This window comes from Rhinatrema bivittatum, chromosome 4 (assembly GCF_901001135.1).
Source record: "Rhinatrema bivittatum chromosome 4, aRhiBiv1.1, whole genome shotgun sequence".
NCBI lineage: Eukaryota > Metazoa > Chordata > Amphibia > Gymnophiona > Rhinatrematidae > Rhinatrema > Rhinatrema bivittatum.
The window spans coordinates 457741443-457761129 of record NC_042618.1 but is presented as its reverse complement, the minus strand read 5'-3'; the positions used below and the strand labels follow the sequence as shown (position 1 = coordinate 457761129).

At 44.2% G+C, this 19687-nt stretch overlaps 1 protein-coding gene across 1 annotated transcript in view; it reads left to right on the top strand.

The window, feature by feature from the left end:
• Nucleotides 1–19687, top strand: part of PTPRQ (protein tyrosine phosphatase receptor type Q) — a 414802-nt gene that overhangs the window by 23266 nt on the left and 371849 nt on the right. Inside the window, exons 6-9 of the mRNA XM_029597117.1 lie at nucleotides 4688–4877; nucleotides 9475–9759; nucleotides 10879–11163; nucleotides 16916–17179. Of these exons, the coding sequence (XP_029452977.1) occupies nucleotides 4688–4877; nucleotides 9475–9759; nucleotides 10879–11163; nucleotides 16916–17179 (1024 nt within the window). The remainder of the gene's footprint in view (nucleotides 1–4687; nucleotides 4878–9474; nucleotides 9760–10878; nucleotides 11164–16915; nucleotides 17180–19687) is intronic.

Genomic DNA, 19687 nt, shown 5'->3' with positions numbered 1-19687 from the left:
TTTCTTACAAAGGGCACGCCAGAAACGGGCCGTAAACTGTGGTCCTCTGTCGGATACGATACTCTGAGGTAGTCCATGAGCCCGGAAGATGTGTTGAGTAAACAAGAGCGCGAGTTCAGGTGCAGAGGGTAGTTTAGGCAGGGGCACTAAATGGATCATTTTAGAAAAACGGTCTACGGTTACCCAAATCACCGTATTACCTTCTGAGGGTGGCAGATCCACCACAAAGTCCGTGGCAATGTGGGACCACGGTTACGCGGGAATAGGTAGCGGGTGCAGAAGGCCCCAGGACCGGCCATTCAAGGGTTTTTGCCGGGCGCATACTGGACACGAATCCACATATAACCGTACATCCTGACGAATTTGAGGCCACCAGTAATAGCGATTTAGTAGATCGAGTGTCCTCGCCCTGCCAGCATGACCTCCCGAAAGGGAATCGTGGGCCCAGAGTAACACCTTTCTTCGGTCCCTGCGGGAAACCACAACTCGACCTAGAGTAGAAACTGTGGAACTGGCCACCTGGATCTTAGCCGGGTCAATGATGTGCTGGGGAAAATCTTCCTTTTCCTCCTGGATTTCATAACGGGAGAGTGCATCAGCCCGTACGTTCTTCACGGCAGGTCGATATTTTAGTATGAAATCAAAACGGTTAAAGAAAAGAGACCAATGTGCTTGTCTGGGATTCAGTCGTTGGGCCTGGTTTAAGAACTCCAGGTTCCTATGATCAGTATAAATCGTGACCGGATGGAGAGAGCCCTCCAACCACTGTCTCCACTCTTCCAGCGCAAGTTTGACGGCTAGCAACTCCTTATCCCCTATGCCGTAGTTACAGTCAGCTGAAGAGAACTTTTTGGAGAAATAGGAGCAGGGCAGGAGATGTCCGGAAGTAGAAACTTGCGAGAGGACCGCTCCCACCGCAATATTCGAAGCGTCTACTTCGACAAAGAATGGCCGAGTGGGATCCGGGTGGCGTAGACAAGTATCCCGGAGAAACGCCTTCTTCAACTGTTCAAAAGCCTCGCAAGCTTCTTCAGGCCAAAGACGGGTGTTAGCCCCCTTCCGAGTCAAAGCGGTTAAAGGTGCCACCAAACGAGAGTACTGGGGAATGAAGTGTCTATAGAAGTTAGCAAATCCCAAAAAACGTTGCAACGCTTTAAGCCCCTCAGGGCGGGGCCACTTCCTGATGGCGGACACCTTACTGGGGTCCATTCGGAAACCGGTAGAGGACACTATATACCCTAAGAAGGGTAACGACTCTCGCTCAAAGAGACATTTTTCAAACTTTGCATACAGATGATGGTCCCGTAGGATCTGGAGTACTTGTCTCACATGTTGCCGATGGGAGGTAAGGTCTGGGGAATGTATGAGCACGTCGTCCAAATAGACAATTACACAGGAGTGTAATAACTCTCGTAGAATCTCGTTCATTAAGTGCTGGAATACGGCAGGGGCATTACACAGCCCAAACGGCATTACTAAGTATTCGTAATGGCCGTCCCGTGTGTTGAACGCCGTCTTCCATTCATCCCCGGGACGGATTCGGACCAAGTTGTATGCACCGCGAAGATCCAGTTTGGTGAAAACTTGAGCCCCTTGGAGTCTGTCCAACAACTCTGGGATAAGAGGCAGTGGGTAGCAGTTCTTCTTGGTGATAGCGTTGAGCCCACGGTAATCTATGCAAGGCCGCAAGGCTTCATCCTTCTTTGCAACAAAAAAGAAACCAGCTCCTGCGGGAGACTTTGAAGGGCGGATGAAGCCCTTAGCCAGATTTTCGGTAATGTATTCTGACATAGCCCGGGTCTCAGGCTGAGACAAAGAGTATACCCGTCCCCGAGGGGGAGTAGAACCCGGGAGCAGTTCGATTGCACAGTCAAAAGGTCGGTGTTGTGGTAACAGTTCCGCTTTTTCTTTGGAAAAGACATCCAAAAAATCTGCGTACGGGGCCGGTAACTCCGGCTCGATGAGTGCCAACGGAATCCGTTGGACTTTCTTTGCTTGGAGACAGGACTGGAAACAGTCGGGACTCCACTGAGTGATCTGGAAGTCCTTCCAACGAATTACAGGAGAGTGCTTTTGGAGCCAGGGTAGACCAAGGACCACCGGATGTACAGCTTTCTCCAGAATCAAAAATGAAATTTCTTCGGTGTGCAATAACCCCGTCCGCAGAATCTGCGGAAAGGTCTCTGTGGAAATGCACCCAGACAGAGGAGTACCCTGAATAGAGGTTACCCTCAAGGCAGGAGTCCTAGTTCGTGTAGGAAGAGACAACTGTTGCACGAGTTCCTTAGTAATGAAGTTGCCTCCAGCCCCGGAGTCGACCAAGGCTTGCGTGAGAAAAGAACCACCAGGATATTCCAAAGTTACCGGTATGGTACATTGAGGAGCGGCGCTAAGGCAGCCTAGGGGACACTCCTCCCTTACCTCTAGGCGCGGGAGTTTTCCGCTCGTTCCTTGCATTGTGCAAGGTAGTGACCCTTACCGCCACAGTACAGACACAGCCTCAGGTCGCGGCGACGCTGCCTTTCCTCGGGCGACAAAGAAGAGCGACCCAATTGCATAGGCTCCTCTGAAGAAATTGCTGAAGAGGCTGTAGTACCTCGAGAGCCCGAATTCAGGGTCTTAGGTGCCACAGATGTCAGGCGTCGAAAAGGGCGACCCTCTTTCGCCCTCTGCTGTAAACGCCAATCAATTCGGCCCGCCAGGTCAATAAGGGAGTTGAGGTTCTCTGGCAGATCGCGAGCCGCTAGCTCGTCCTTAATACGGCCTGCTAAGCCCTCCAGAAAAACGCCCCGTAGAGCTTCATCTTGCCAGCCTACCTCCTGGGCGAGCGTGCGGAAATCCAATGCGTAGTCCGCAAGAGACCGTGTTCCTTGCCGAAGCTGGAGCAACTCCGAAGTAGCGGAAGCTTGTCGTGCTGGCTCATCAAAAGCCGCTTTAAACTCTTCCACAAAACGGTTCAAATCTCCCAGGGCCTGATCACTATTCTCCCACATGGGAGAAGCCCAGTTCAAGGCCCGTCCGTCCAAAAGGGAGAAAATGTACGCCACCTTGGCGCCGTCAGTAGGGAACTGGTTAGGCAATAGTGCAAAGCGCACGTAACATTGGTTTAAAAACCCTCGGCACGCCTTGGCATCCCCGGAGTAGCGAGATGGGGCTGGAAGCTGCGTAGGAGACTGGAGGGTTACCAGCGGTACAGGAGCAGGTACTGGTACCTGTACAGGTGCGGGCGGCTCGACATCCATGCGAGCCGCCAACCGCTCTACTGTTGCGGCCAGAGAGTCCAAGACTTGTTGTTGCTGAACTAAGCGCTGGGCCAAACCCGGAATGGCCTGTAGCCCGGCGAGGTCTGCCGGATCCATGGCCTTGCAAACTGTTGTGATGGACGGAATCCGGAAGTGGACCCTTAGGCCGACTGCCCCGCAGGAACAGTCGGGAGGCAGAACTCCCACTGGGCAACTGGAGCTTCACCTGGAAACCCGCGACTCCTCCAGAGGAGCTGTGAGAGCCCGGGTCGCTAGGACTTAGGAGTCTTCGCCCTGGAAGTCCGAGGTCCCCCCAGGAGGAGCCCGTAGGGACCCGGACCGCTGGGACTTAGGCGAGGATGAAGAAACCCAGGAGTGAAGTACGGACCGGAGTCTAGGCAGGCGGCAGGCAAGCAGGAATCGGAGTCACGGACCGGGGTCAAGGCAGGCTGAAGACAAGCAGGAATCGGAGTCACGGACCGGGGTCAAGGCAGGCTGAAGACAAGCAGGAATCGGAGTCACGGACCGGGGTCAAGGCAGGCTGAAGACAAGCTGGAATCGGAGTCAAGGCAAGCAGAAGTTCAATAAACCAGGCAGCAGGCAGAATCACGGTCAGACAGACGGAATCCAAGGACAGGCAGCAGGAATCAGGAACCGGGTTAGCAGCAAGGCAACTAGTACTTCAAAGAAGGAACCTCGTTGCAAGGCAATTCGAAAGCCCCGGGTCCCGGTTTAAATCCCTTACCCGGCGTCTGACATCACGGGGGGCATGTCAGCACATCCGGGTGCTGACAGCAGAAAAACCCGCCCGTCGCGCGCGCGCGTTCCCCCGAAGGGGAGGAGTCCCTCGCGACGGCCGGCGGCGTTTCGCACGAGGAGGAACCAGGCCCATGCTGCCCGAACGAGCCCCGAGCCCGCGGACCGCGGCCCAGACCCGGGACCCGGAAGGAAGGTAAGGGCTCGGACGCCCCCGTGGCGGCCGAGACCGCAACACCATGCTTGACTTGCTCTGAGATGGTTTGCTTGGATTGCATCATGCATACAAGTTAATTCTTCAAACAGCAGTGCACTTGTGCATTCTTAAGAAATCAGTTTTATTTGTCTTAATTGCTCTTCCCTGGTGGTTCCTGAGATTATTCCAGACTCTTGCAGTTATCATCATGCACTACTCCAATCTCTCAAATCATTTTGGAGTTGCTTGCAATGTTATCTTGACACCTTAAACACTGCAAACTTGCAAGCTTGTTAAAGAAATTGTGCCAAAGCCAACAACTATATCAAACACAATAAATAAAAGCAAGTTAACCAAACATAGAGCCGAAAGCACTCAAATATGTAAAATGTGATTTTTCTCTGCAATTTCATTGTAATGATTGTTAGTTTCAAGTATAGTGCACATTATAAGCTGGAAATTTAAGCAGTTTGGTTATGTTTTTCTCAACCAGGCAGAAGGTGATCTGTTATGGACAGATGGATCGTCTTACGACTTGGAAAAAGCCGACTCTTCATCACTGTCGGCGTTACCAGGAAATGACACTGACTGCTACGCCCTGCGGCAGAATGCAACGGGTCCCAATTTTTTCTTCACGGGTTTTTACTGCTTTTTGCACTTACCGTACCTTTGTGAATATGAATGTAATTATTATTATTATTATTATTATTATTTTTTTTTTTTGCAGAGAGATTTATTTTTTTCAAGTTTCAGCAATAATTACCTTGAAAAACTTAATGAGATCCATATTCAAAAAGTACTGTGTGGGTAAGTTAACATTACAACTTTAGCAGGTTATCTTTATCCAGATATTCAGCCCAAATCCTTGCGGACTGAATATCTGGTCTGATGATAACCAGATAAAGTTGCCTGGCTCATTTCAGGCCTGCTATTAGCCAGCTAGAGTTTACCGAGTAACTCATGGCAGGCCAGCACTGAATATCAATTCCCAGTGCCTCTTTTTATCTACCTACATTTTGTGCACGCTATGGTTTGCTCGTCCTAAATTTAGCCGGTCAGCAGGGCATAGCATTTAAGCATGAACATTTATCCCGCTAACTCCCAAAGTTAGCCAGACAGACCTTTTGAATATGGACGTCAATGAATCTCCTGATTTTTAAAGCTAAAATCTGTTTCTTGCTAGACTTCTTTTTCGGCTAAAAAGCTACTAACTCTAGACATAATTCACTCCGATGTAATTGACTCTATCGGTCAAAAAGTGAAAAAAAAAAAAAAAAAAAAGTCCAACTAGCAATTCATAGAAGCAGATGTTTAGCAGATATTCTTGGGGAAAAATTAAAAATATTCATCATATCCTGAAAAAATATGCTTAGAGCATATAAGAGGAGTAGTCACCCGAGATGCTCTATTAATGCTTTCTTTCCTGAGCACAGTCGTATCCAGAAATGCCTATTTTCAAACACAGTATGTGATATTTTTGTTTGTCTTCTGGAGCCCTCAGTCTGAGGCTGGTATAAGTCAGGTCAGAGTGCTTCTGTAACCACACAGCACCATTATTTTCTATAGGAGCAATTTTTAAAATTGTTTTATAGTTGGAGAAAAATAGGAAAACAAGCAGGAAAGAATCCTCTTCGTTTATGCCAGTAACGCGAAAAATGAAAATTCTTCCTATTTTTAAGCATTGGCTGAGTTTTCCATTGGAAAAGCTCCTTTAAAAGGGTTGATGTTGCATTTCCAATCAGAGATTGTATCCTTAGCCTTCTAAAAAGCACTTTGCATTACCCTAACACAGGGGTAGGCAATTCTGGTCCTTGAGTACCACCAGCAGTAGAGATGGGCATTTGGGAGAAATGAAATAGGAAATGAGACGAAATTTCCTATTTTATTTATTTATTTATTTATTTATTTATTTATTTAACACTTTTCTATACCGACCTTCATGGTTAGATGACCATATCAGATCGGTTTACATCGAACAGGGGACTGTAACAAAAAACAGTAAAAAATAGGCGCGCCATGGTCCGGTCTGGAGGCCGTGGCCACGCCCCTGGAATGCCCCTGATGACGCGCCGGCCGTGACACGCCCCCCCCCGACACGCCCCCGATGACGCGCCGGCTGCGACAAACCCCAAACATGCCCCTGGCACGCTCCTCCCAGGAAAGCCCCGGGACTTACACGCGTCCCGGGGCTTTGCGCACGCCGGCAGCCTATGCAAGATATTTGCATTCACTGCCTCCATGGTATGCAACTACATCTCATACATATTTATTGTGGATGTCCTGAAAACTAGAACTGTTTGTGGCACTCAAGGATCGGAGTTGCCTACCTCTGTTCTAACAACTCTGTTAACCTAAGCAACTGTCTCAGCATTTCTCTTATCCTATTCTAAGTCTGTTTCTCCTTGAAATCATGTCTACACTCATTTTGCCTTCACATCCTAACACTTGCACACAGCGTATCTTCTACATTTACACATCTGTAACTCTTGATTATTCCAAAACGTAATCAATATCTGTTGGGACATGGATGGACAACCAGTATCTATATGGGAAAAAGATGAAATACGAGTGTTAGTGAGAGAAAAGATGGCCATATTCTGGTAGAGGTCGCAGACGTGCTGTCACACGAGCATTCAGTAAGGCAGCACTTAAAATGAGTCCTACACAGAGAGCCAGCCATGCAAATTAGGGTTGTGCATGCCACACATTTTTGTTTTGGTTTGTTTGCTCATTTCTGGGGGAGGGGGCGGTGTTAATTAGTTTTTCAGATCATATGTTTATTTCGGTATGGCTCACTTGCCAAACCTAAATAAACATTAAACGACTTTCCCCTCCAAAAAAACAAAACTCAGCATAATGTGGCCTCCCTGGATACCCCCAGCACTTCCTCAGGTTCCAGGGGCCACCCTAGCCTTTTCTACTACTCCCACCCCTTGCAAATAACTCATGGCCAGAGCTGAGGTCGGGGGTCGAGGTTGGAGCCAGGACTGGGACCCAGGCCTTCCTGGGATGGCCTGAGCTAAGCCCAGCTGGGCTTGGACCTCCCCTGGCCCCCACTTACCCCCTTCCATGGGGGCGCTCATCTTAGAAAGGGAAGGCACAGGCACCAGTTATTCCCGCCCCACTAGCTTCCTCTTTGAAAATGGCACTGGCCAACCCCAAGACTTGCATCAGTTTGTTGACATCTGATTTGGGTGCTGGTATCGGGGTCGGCTGACTCCATTTTCAAAGGGATGCTGGTGGGGCAGGGATGACTGGGGATCGCTCCTGTCCCTTTCTAGGATGAAGACCCGTGTGGAAGGGGTAAGTGGGGGCTGGGGAAGGCCTCCATCCTGGCTTCTTTGCAGTATGGGGGATAGGGGGACAGGGAGGCCCCGGCTGGTCTTGGCTTGATGCTGGGTTATTTATTTATTTTTATTTTATTTAAAACATTTATATTCCTCCTACCATGTGGTTGTGGGGGTGGTAGGGGGAGGGTATAGAGGGTCCTAGGGAGATCCCGGGACCTATGAAAATGGTGGTGGGTGGGCCTAGGGAGGCCACTTTTATTATTTTTTTTAAAAGATTTTGTGCACAAAACTAAAATATCCCAACATTTTCAGATACTTCCATTCCATTCAGAACAAACCAAATATAGATTGTTTTCATTCTGAAAACTTTGTGCAAAAACAAATAGACGTCTCTATTTGAAATAACATTAAATTATGTAGTCAAAAGCCTTATGAAGAGGACCCTCCATAGCCTGCTCTCTGGACCCAGGTATGTCTCCAAGTATCTGGGTCGTCATCCTCTGGGTGCCCTGTATGCTTTTCTGGATGCACAGCAGAGTGTTTGCTAAGCTTTCATCTGTCCCCAGAAAATGCAAAAATGAAACACTATGTCAGTAAACATATAGGGGTAGATTTTAAAAAACTACGCCTGCGCAAACAAGAGTACGCCGGATTTTAATAGATAAGCGCGTAGCCGCGCGTATCCTTTAAAATCCGGGGTCGGCGCGTGCAAGGCTGTGCAAAATTGGCAGCCTGCGTGTGCCCAGCCACGCAGCCTGCCTCCGTTCCCTCCGAGGCCGCTTCGAAATCGGAGCGGCCTCGGAGGGAACTTTCCTTCCACCCCCCCCCCCCCCCCGCACCTTCCCCTCCCTTCCCCACCCCCCCCCCCCAGCCCTATCTAAACCCCCCCTTCCTTTGTTCAAAAAGTTACGCCTGCCGGCCACCCGGCCGGCACGCAATTCCCCGGCCCGGGAGCAGTTTCGGAGGCCTCGGCCACGCCCCCAAAATGCCTTCAGGCCGGAACCACGCCCGCGGCCCTGCCCTGGATGAACCGCCACCGCAACATGCCCCCGACATGCCCCCGACACGCCCTCCCAGGAAAGCCCCGGGACTTAAGCGCGTCCCAGGGCTTGCGCACACCGCCGAGCCTATTCAACATAGGCTCGGCGCGCGCAGGAGGAGCTTGGGGCAGGTTTTCGGGGGGTACGTGCGTATCTTACGCGCATACCCCTTTGAAAATCTGCCCCATAAATTCTACTTATATGTACCAGTATCTAAATAAAAAAAAAAGAATATTGCACATATAGGACACATCAACACTATTTTATTTATTTATTTATTTAAAATAATGTATCTGCTTATAGCACAACCACTGTATTAAGCGGATTACCCATATAACATCATAATACAACATAATTATTCTTAAACTCATATAAAAACCTCACAAGTACATGACTCTTGACAAACATAGGCTCTCAATGTTTTCAGAATGTGCAATAGATATCTATTGAGCAGAGTGGTTTGGGCAGTTGGCTCTGGTCTTAGAACATCTTTACAATAGGCATTCACTGCCTACTATAAAGATGTCCTAAGACCCACAGAAGCCCATAAGAATTATTTATTGGGCCAGGGGAAGGGGAAAATTAGTTTTGGGGAGCCTTGAAACTATTCCTACTTTGCTGCAGCTATTCTTGGGAGTCAGCAAGGCAATGAGAGAAGTCACATGATGTAAGCGTCTACAGAGGCCTGTGCATGCCAAAAGGGTGACACAGCAGAGAGATTTAAAGGGCCCTGGCTAATTTCACATTATTTCACTCAAGAATGACAGGATAGCAACTTGTAGTAAAGAACAGCCTCTAAGTAATTTTTTCCCAGCACAGAGTGCAATTATTTGAATTCTCTACAACTAACAAATAACTTTATGTCATAAATTTTTCTAAGCCCCAAATTTGATTGAATTGAGCCCTCCTTTTTCTATTACTAAGACTAAATATGTAAATATTTTTCCCAGTTCCTTCTTTGCCAGAGAACTTCACCTTTGCCTTGCAAGATTTGAAAGAAACTGAAGCCGTATTTGCCTGGAGTGATTTGCATGACTGGCTTAAATCAGGATTTCAGCTTGTCATTAAATACTCTTCAGGTCATACAGAAGAGCTTATTGAGAGTTTGTCTCCAAACACTACAAGAAAGTCAATTGCGCAGCTTTCTCCTGGACGTTTATACAGGTTTTTGTTGGCAGTGAGGAGCTCAGGAGGGGCACAAACTAACCTGAGTCCTGTTCTCAAGGTAGAGACAAGTAAGTCACAAAGCACCAAGAAACAAGCTTTTTCAGCAATTATTTGCTATGTAGTCTTGCCTGAAAGCACAGTTTTAGAACATTTTTATGTTTATCTTTTTAAGCTTTGCTGGGATGGGAGAGAAGGGGAGAGAACATGATACCTCAGAGGCTTATATAATGTCCAGGGGGTGTCAAACATTTTTCACTATAACGTAAGGCCTAGAATAAGGGGTCATGGTATGAAAGGGGTTAGACTCAGGAATGATATAAAGAGCCATTTCTTCACAGAAAGGGTGGTGCAATCTTGCAGTGGAACAATCTTGCAGTGGAAATGGTGAGAGCAAACCAGTATCAGACTTCAAGAAAGCATGCGATAGGCACAAAGAATGCAGAACAGTGAAGGTAAATTCAGAGATCAAGTAGAATCTGCAGAAATGCAGCAGGAAAAAAAAATGACCGGAATAGATGGGTCATGTGGTCTCTGCAAGCCATCATGTACTGGCAGGTCATGTGGTGCATTATGGGTTAATTTTCCTCTTCCTGCAGCAGACCGGGACAGATTCATGCTACTACTAGCCTGCAAGGACCTGAAAACAGCAATTATGGTAACCTCTGTTTTTCTGGAGGCTTTTATATCATTCCTGGGACATTTTTATTGGGCACTGTGCCACTGATTATGCACAGCCCCCTCCTCCTCCTGACCTGAGGAGAGGGCTGCTCGAGGCTATGGAAGGTAAAGTGACTTGCTCAAGGTCACAGCAAATGATGGCCGCAGAAGCGAGACTTGGTTCCCAGCTCAGTTCTCGTAGTGTCTGGGTCGCCTCCTTTTTCCCGCATACTGTATTATGGAGAGCAATGGCTGAGGTTTCTTCTGCTGATGTGCATCCTTTGAAAGCATGCTCGGGCATTATGCTGACAGTAACCCCTTACAACAACAATTATCATGCATTAGGTGGCAGGATACGTTTAAATGCGTACAATGGCATTGTAGAACACATCGCTAACAACAGCAGATGCCTGTGACCATTTGTGGTTTGCGTTTTAGGATTAGAAGTTTGCCCAATTGTATAAAACATGTGACAGACTTGAACTGGAAATTTCATAGCTCTCTTTTCACATTCTTAACTGTGCTTGCAGGACCCTTCCACCCGCGCAACCTCCTAGCAAGAAACGTGTCATCTACAGATATAGTTTTGCAATGGGACCCCCCATTTGACTCATCTAATGCATCTTTCTGTGGCTACATTTTGAAAATCTTGGATGTTGAAGAAAAAAAATATGAAATTTATCCTGAAGGAAAATGGAAAACTTCAACACTGATTAGAGACCTGAAGCCATACCATCAGTACCAGATACTTTTACAAAGTATAGCAGAAGGGGGTTCATTAAGCTGCCACAAGGAACCAATCGTAGTAATTACAGGTAATTCTCTCTTTTTATATATATGGCTTTTTTTTTTTTTTTTGCAATTCTTTAGAAACAGCTGTTGAAAGCACTATACTAGCCAATCGCTTGTTCAACTGTTACAACCTAAAAGGCATCCTTCTAAAATGAAGAATTAAAGGAGGTGTTTCATAATAAAAGTCCATTTGAAAAATGATACTTAAAAACTGCCTATGAGCCTGCGCTGTAACTTCATGACTTCCAGGATGATGGTTAAAAACTACATCAGGATGTGAAATGTTGTGAACAGAGTATCAAGGTATCATCATCCATAATGAGAACCACAGGGATTAAAGAGTCCCATCATGCGTCATAACTTCATTCAGTCCATTCTAACACCTCCATTAACTACGTTTCTGCTCATTTTCTCTAACTGCTGCTAACCACAATTGCCTCAACTCCCTTATACAAATTCAACACAATCAACGCAACACGAGATCTACCAATAAAGCACGTCTAGAAATCCCTCCACTCACCTCAGCCAAATTAACCACCACCAGAAAAAGATCCTTTTCAATTGCTGGACCTATCCTCTGGAACACTCTTCCTTCCAGTTTCAGACTACTAAACAATACCAAAATGTTCAAAAAACTACTCAAAACTTGGCTCTTCAAGCAAGTTTACAAAGACGGAATAGGTTAAACCAATGACTATGAAAATCTCATACATCCCCCTCCTCCACTTGCCCTATTTCCCACTTTCCCCTCTTTTTCCTCTTTTCTCTTTCTCCTCCTCCAAACCCACCCTTCCCTCTTCCCCTCAACTCTTTCCCCCCACCCCTTACTTATCCAATCATCTCTCTTCCCGAGCATCTTAACCTTCATTCCTCTTGATAATATATCTCTAACCCTCCGTCAGTATTGCTCCCATGAGCTATTACTTGTCCCTGTCTATCTACTGATGTAATTATAAATATGATAAAGTTATCTATGTTTTTTTAACAATTCTGAAATATTTAGACCTTTAACTTGCCTATATATATATTATATATATTCATTATAACTTTAACTCTGTTTAAACTGTTCACCTGATTTTTCAATGTATGCGTTGTTATAAATGTAAACCGGAGTGAAGGCCTCTACCAATACTTCGGTATATAAAAGACATATAAATAAATAAATAAATAAATACATTAAAAAAAACCCCCAAATCATTCATTGATTGCACGGTACAATATATTGAAGCCATAAGGGTGATTCTTTCTGAAGCAGGCATCATTGAACAGTGCCTTCCTGTTGTCTAATGATGTCACTTACTGAAACAGTTATCTGGCACTTTGAGTTTTATTGTGTTTATTTTCTCCATCTAAGGGTCATGGTAAACTGTGGGTCTCAGTCTAATCTCTGTGAACATCTGCTTTGAATAATTTGTCCACTTAAAAATGTGCATCTGGTTGACATCATTAAAAAACAACATTTTATGCCGATTAAATCTAATTTTTACATGCTCTTGCCATCTAATTAGAGATTGCAGAGGTGTGCCCATTTATTTATTTAAAAAAACTTATATTCTGCACATTTCCAGTTGTTCAAGGCGGATAACAAATAAAACACTCATAAAATCATAAAATAATAACATCATAACATAAGATGACATATTATAAATAAAACAAGCATAAAATAACATATTAAAATAGCATATTATATTAAATAACAAAACATTAAAAGCATATCTACAAACATAAAAATGAACAATATACCTCCAGAAACTGCTATGTATGTTAGAACTTAGATAATCTCTGCCACAAAATGTCATCTGCACAAATCATATAAAATATAAAATTTACTGCATATTGCCAAATGCTTTTTCAAGGTAATGTGTCTTTACTGCTTTCTTAAAACCAGCAACACAAGTTACGATCTAATAGCATTCGAAAGACCAAGAAAGGATGCTCTCACGTGCCTCAGATAAATGAACTGCTCTAAAAGAAGGAACGTCCAATAAATTGCAGTTAGTTGAGTGTAATATATGGGGTAGAACATCAAATTTTAAAATAGCGTGCGTCCATGGAGAAACATTAGAATGATATAGTTTAAAAATGAATAAAACAACTTTAAATGTAATATGTCACAATATCGGAAGCCAGTGAATCAATTGAAGAGTCCTTAATGAATTAGCAGGTAATCTGCTTAATGAAGGATCACAGTAGTCCAGTCTGTTGAGGACTAAAGCTTGGAGCACAGGTTCTGAAATGGTAAACAGGCAATAAAGACTTTAAACGTCTCAGCATTTTGAATTTGGCAAAGGAGGATTTGACCAAGGAGTCATGGTCAGGTTGGGAACAGCGGTGGATGAATACCTTGATGGAAAGATTTGAGAATGCAAAAGCAGCGGTGGGGGAGCATCAGGGAAAGGGAATCTACTCAAAATTAAAATTTGAGTTTTCTCCAAGTTCAACAAAAGATGGTGATGAAAAAGCCAAGATCTAATAGTAGAAAAACGCAGGTTCAATAGGTTATTATTCGCTGCCCAAGAGGCTTGTTTTGGGTATGAAAAACTGTATATCGTCATCCTATCATTTATAAATTACTCCCAGGTAGGAGAGCAGTTTACATAGCGGAAAAAGACAAATGTTAACAAAAACTGCCCATGTGGATGATAACATGAAACAGGAGTGGCTACCCTTGGAGATAGGAAGAAGCAGGACAGAAACTGTGGGTCCATTTGACTATTCTGCTTTCACATGAGGCTATGTGAAACAGGGATGCAGAGCACTATCTTAATACTCGGGAATCATGTGGCAAGTGACCATTTCTGAGTGGAACTCAGCAGAATTTATCTATTTATTTATACAATCACATCATGCTGGTTTACAGGAAACAGGGGGAGTGATAACTTTGAACAATAAATAGGTGTTGAGAGGCAAAGAAGTAAGTTAAGTCGAAGTAAGTTAAGTTGAGAGGTAAGTTAAGTTGAGAGGCAAAGAAGTCGTACCAAGAATCCTTGGTACGACTCTGGAACAGTTTATAACGTAACAGTTGTCTGTCAGACAAAGAACTTTCTGACCCACACACAGGGGCCGATGCTATACAGTGCGCTCAGCCGAACGTACTGTTTAACCCGCTGTCGGACACAGGATAAATAGGCGCTAATCCACCCCCTAATGCAATAGGGGGATTAGCGCCTATTTAACCCGCGTCTACCGCGGAGTGAATGAGATAGCACTCATCACATGCAAATGCATGTGAATGAGGCTATTACTCATTCATTCCACACTCAAAAAAATAAATGTGCGTCTCAGACGCTCATTTATCGCTCAGATATTAACGCCTGCCTGGAGCAGACGTTAATAGCTGAGCGCATGTAAAAGAAGTACAGAAAAGCAGTTTTTTCTGCTTTTCTGTACTTCTTCAGTAAAAAAACAAACAAACAAAAAAAAAACCTCGGCAGACCGCTGAGTTATGAAGACAGACGCCGAGTTTACCGGCGTTGGTCTTCATAACCGGCAGCCGCCGCAGGGTCGCGTTAGCAAAGAGGCGTTAAGGTTGCACAAGTGACCCTAGTGCCTCCTTGCTAGCGCGACCCCCTAATTTGCCTATTGCATGGCGCCCCCCTTGTGGGCGCCATGCGTGCGCTAAGAAAGCGGGCGCTGAAAAGTCAGCGCCCGCTTTCCGTGAAAATTATTGCATTGGCCCCTCAGTCTACCTTAGTTGCCCCGCTGTCTGCCAAGTCACCACAAAACCATTTTGATCTCTGATTATCTTCTTCCCCTCCCCTCCCCTTTTCGCCGCACTCTGTATCCGTCGTAAAACACGCTTGAGTTCTGTTGCTGTTTTGCTTATTACCCTTTCTGCCGGTAGCCTGCTCTGGGCATCCTCCACGTTCACTGTACAGTGCCGAAAGGGCTTGGAATTTAATTTTCAAATTCAACATGTTTGAGCTCAAGAAACCCTGAAAAACATTTGAAGGTCAACATTTAAATGTTTTGTTCGTGTTTATCTTGAAGCCCCCTAAATCGAATTTCTAATATTTGCCAGGCTGATAGATATTGAAATTATAAAGTGTCCCAATTTTCAGTCAAAGACACTGACATTTTTTTCAGTGAAAAGAGAAGTATGTAAGAACTACAGTTTAACAGAGACAGATATTTACACCCATAATTATGGGAACCCTACCAACCAGTGTAATAACACCTATCCTATGACCTGACATAGTGAGATCAACAGTGCCTAGATTAATTAACTGAACTTCCAAGAATCCTTAACAAGGGTCCAGCAAATTATGATGGTTTAGAAAGCAGAGCGAGAAGAGGTATTTTTTTTCCGACAACCGAAACAATAGTTTAAATACACTGGATTCCCTCCCATAGGATGGCTCCAGCAGTTCTCTGGCATGCACGTATTCCTGTGACTGAGGCTTCTGAGAAGTGAATAAGAGGTGTGTCTGTATTTGAGTGAGTAGCTGTTTGTGAGCAGGTCCGTGGATGAGTAGAAGGAGGTACTGGAGCATTTATAATGGCTTCTTCTCCGATGCACCGCAAAGATCTTTTTTCAATCTGTGACAAACATATATATGTGTGGGTGCATATACAAATATAGATATAATTTTGCTGAATGTCTCATGAATAACTGTTTTTACAACAGTTGCTATTTGGTAGAAGCTGCAGAGGCCAAATACATTTTTAAAAAGTCTTGTAAATCAAACCCAGTCAGTCAATTAAATAAAAAATACTGACCGGTCTTCTTATCCCTAGACAGTATTACTATCCCACAGGCCGATGCATTACCGTGCGCTCAGGCCAGAGCACAGGTTAACCTGCGGTTGGATGCACATTTTGGACACACGTCCATAACCCCTTATGCAATAAGGGGATTAGCGTGTTCAGAATGCATGTCCAAACCAGCGTGTAGTTAATAATGCTCATCACATGCAAATGCCATGCTGATGAGGCTATTAGCTATTTACCCTCAAAAATGAATGCCAGCCCCAGAGCTGGTGTTAAGTCTTGAGGACCCCTAAAAGTTAACAGAAAAGCAGAAAATATTGCTTTTCTGTAGTTCCTCCGACTTATTATCGTGGTGATAATAATTCTGAGGAATCAAAAAAAAGGAATAACCTACAAAATAAAATAAAAAAAATGTCTTGCCAGCAGTCAGGTTAGGAAAATGGATGCTCAATTTATGAGCGACCATTTTCCTAACCCATGGCTGTGCACAAGTTAGGGAAACGGATGCTCGTAAAATTAAGTGTCACTTTTCCTAAGCTGCACACAGCCATTTCTCCTATGCCAAGGAAGTGCTAGGGACGCACAATTTACCCTTAGCGCGTTCTTTTTAGCACAGAGGTTCATTTTCCTATTGCATTGAGTGCCCAGGTGATAGTGCGCACATTAAAGAAAAGTGTGTCCAGTTTGGACGCACATTCTTAGCGCATCGATATTGCATCGGCCTGCCGGTATTGAAGGGTGAGGTGCATTTGCTGGCTGGCACTGGTTAGCTTGTGCCTCCTTTAATCAAACAACTTCTTTTGTGTGGAAGAACAAGTGACCAGTTTTATGAAATCCAGTAACTTGGTAGAGTTCTGTCCAACACCAAAGGGGAAGGAGAAAAGCAAGAGAAGACCCTGAGTACCACAGCATGGACAGATAGCAAACATAAGGGCTTCACTAAACCACAGGCTGGGTTAGCAGTGGATACAATTTTATAGTAGATTCCTAGTGATTTGAAAAGAAAGGAAATCCTGAAGTAACTGAATAAATTAAAGCTCTTTTTCTCCTTTAAATTTGATTTAGCTGTCAATCCCCCGAGCAGAGTTTTTATTGAAGATGTGGAAGAGGAGAGTTTGAGGCTTCATTGGGAAACCCTACATATGGACTACAAATTCTACATTCAAGTAAAATCTAATGCAAGCACTGAGAAAAATGTGAGCTATTTCATAAATCATGCGGATTCACTTCTGATTAATTCTCTAACCCCAGGAATGACTTATGAAATAGGAGTGGCAACTCTGAAAAATGGAAACATGAGTGAAATGAAGACCATCCAACAGACCTTAAGTAAGAGAACATGCCACAAAATATCCATAGATCTTATCCCAATTGGTGTTGTCTTTCCTTTGTTGATGTAGTGTAAACTTGGCTTGTTTTTGGTATGCATAAACGTTAGTTGTGTAGGTATATTGATATATCAGTACTGTATATACTACCAGTGCTATGTAAAAATGAAACAATAATAATAATAATATTTTACATAAGAATGCAGGCTATGGCAGCTGCTAAGTACCTCCAGGCCTATCCATTCTGCTCCTTTTCTCTCCCTCTCCCTCTCATACAACACAGACTAGGCTTGATCACTGACTTTACCTTCCTTTCCCTATCACTAAAAAGCCACCATGCCTCTCTACTCATACATTCTGATACTGTTTTTGCCTCTACTACTTCCAGTGAAAGGCTCTTCCATACATCCACCTTTCTGTGAAGAAGTGTTTCCTTTTGTCACTCCGTAGTCTGTCGTCATCTGCTTTCTACCATGACCTCTTGATTTAGATCTTCCTTTCTATTATTTGTTTACAATGACCTTCAGAAATAAAAGTCAACATATAAGCTGTAGGCAACATCTTTTTATTGGACTGACTAAATACATTTGTGACGAGCTTCTAGAGCTATTCTGCCTTCATCAGGTCAGTGCAGAATGAGCTAAGCATGAAGTCATCCAAACATAGAAGTAATTTGTTGGTTGAACTACAATGCTGGTGTAATGGTGGTGGTGAGCGTGTGATGGTGTATGTTTTTGAAGCTGTACAAATTGTAAATGAAAAGGATTCAGAAAGTTGAGGGAGATAAAAAGTAAAATTTGGCATTTGGTGAAAAAAAGATGTATCTGTTAAGTCCTTTTGTGTATGTCTCAAAGTATGTGTTCATTTAAATTTCATGTCTTATGTTCCTGACTTGTTTTGGGGTTCCCTCTTGGTATTCTGTGCTGGTAGTTTGCAGAGGGGTATCTTACAGGGTTTCTTACCATTTTTGTCCTTTTCAAATTCCGTTTGAAACTTGCTTCTCAATAGATTTTGCTTCAGATTAGATAGAAAGCTTGAACTGGAGGAGAAGGAAATAATTCTTTCACTGATTCATTTTTTTCAGTAGCAGTGGCTGTAGGTCTTTTTGAGCAGGCACATATCACAGGACCCTACAGTTACCAAAATAGAAAAGACATTCAGGCTAATGGAATGAAATTCATGCTCTTCTGTTAATGTGGTATATATTATCCAATGCAGATTTATTTATTTACAAAATTTATATCCTGCCAATGCCGAGGCTCTAGGCAGTGTACAACATCACATACATAATAAATAAAACAAAACAAAAGATTATGGGGTAGATATTTAAAACATTTGAAAAAGTGCTAAGTCGTTATATGGTCGGGGATCGCTGCTTACATTCAATCCTTCATAAATACCAACTGTTTCCCCCAATCACAGGTACTTCTAGATGCCTCTATTGACCGTCATAATAGGCTCTGCCTTACTTTTAATCATAGGTCAATCTTGAATGATAACTTTTTATATTTTTGATTTTACTTGCTGTGTATACCTCCACCATTAGAAGTTCATACATTGATCCAATTGAATCATTAATCAATATCTCGATAAGACTTATCTTGTCAAAGATGCAAGCATATTAATGCCGCCCATCCTGCTGATCAACGGTGCCAATGCCCGACATGGGGCCGTGTTTCGGATAACGGAGTCCTTTTACGAGGGCTATTTTATTTTGGCAGCCTCTACCTTCATGGAGTTCCCCTAAGTTAGCTGTATAACTTTAGATCTACTGGAAGCAGGTCTAGCGTTATATGGCCTCATGGGGCCATATAGCTTGAGACTTAACCTATATATTCAAAAAAGAATATATCCAGTTAAGTTACTGTCAATAAAAAAAAAAATCCCAATGCGGCCTCTTCCCCTGCCTTCCTCCCACCCAGGTTGCAAGGCCCTCCGGAGCTGACCTTTTCACCCCTCAAAAATGGCCCATTTATTTAAAATAAAAATTTCATAGTGCCGGTAGAGCCCCCTCCACTTCCTCCTCCTGCTGCTCCAACTTCCCCTTAAAAGCACAAATTTTAAAATTTGCGGCCTCTGACTCACCCCACCCCCTCTACTCCCACCCACTACCTTTATTTAAAGTTTATGGCCAGAACCGATGTAGCCTCCATCATAGCTGCCTAGCAATGGCGGAATCATCCCCAGAAGCACTGGGCCCGGATTGCAATAAGAGGCTACTGTGATCCTGGCTATCAACTTTAAATAAAGGTACTGGGCGGGGGGAGGAGATGGGAAAGGGAAAGGTTTGGGGGGGTGATTCCGAGGGCCGTGAAATTTAAAATGTATTCATTTAGGGGAAGTTGGAGCAGTGATTGGGGGATGGAGCTCTCCCGGGGCTATGAAATTTTTATTTTAATTAAATGGACTGTTTGGTGGGGTGGAAAGGTTGACTTGGGAGGGCCAGGTAGAAAGAAGATGAGGGGGATAGGCTGAATTAGGATTTTTTTTTTGACTGTAACTTAACCAG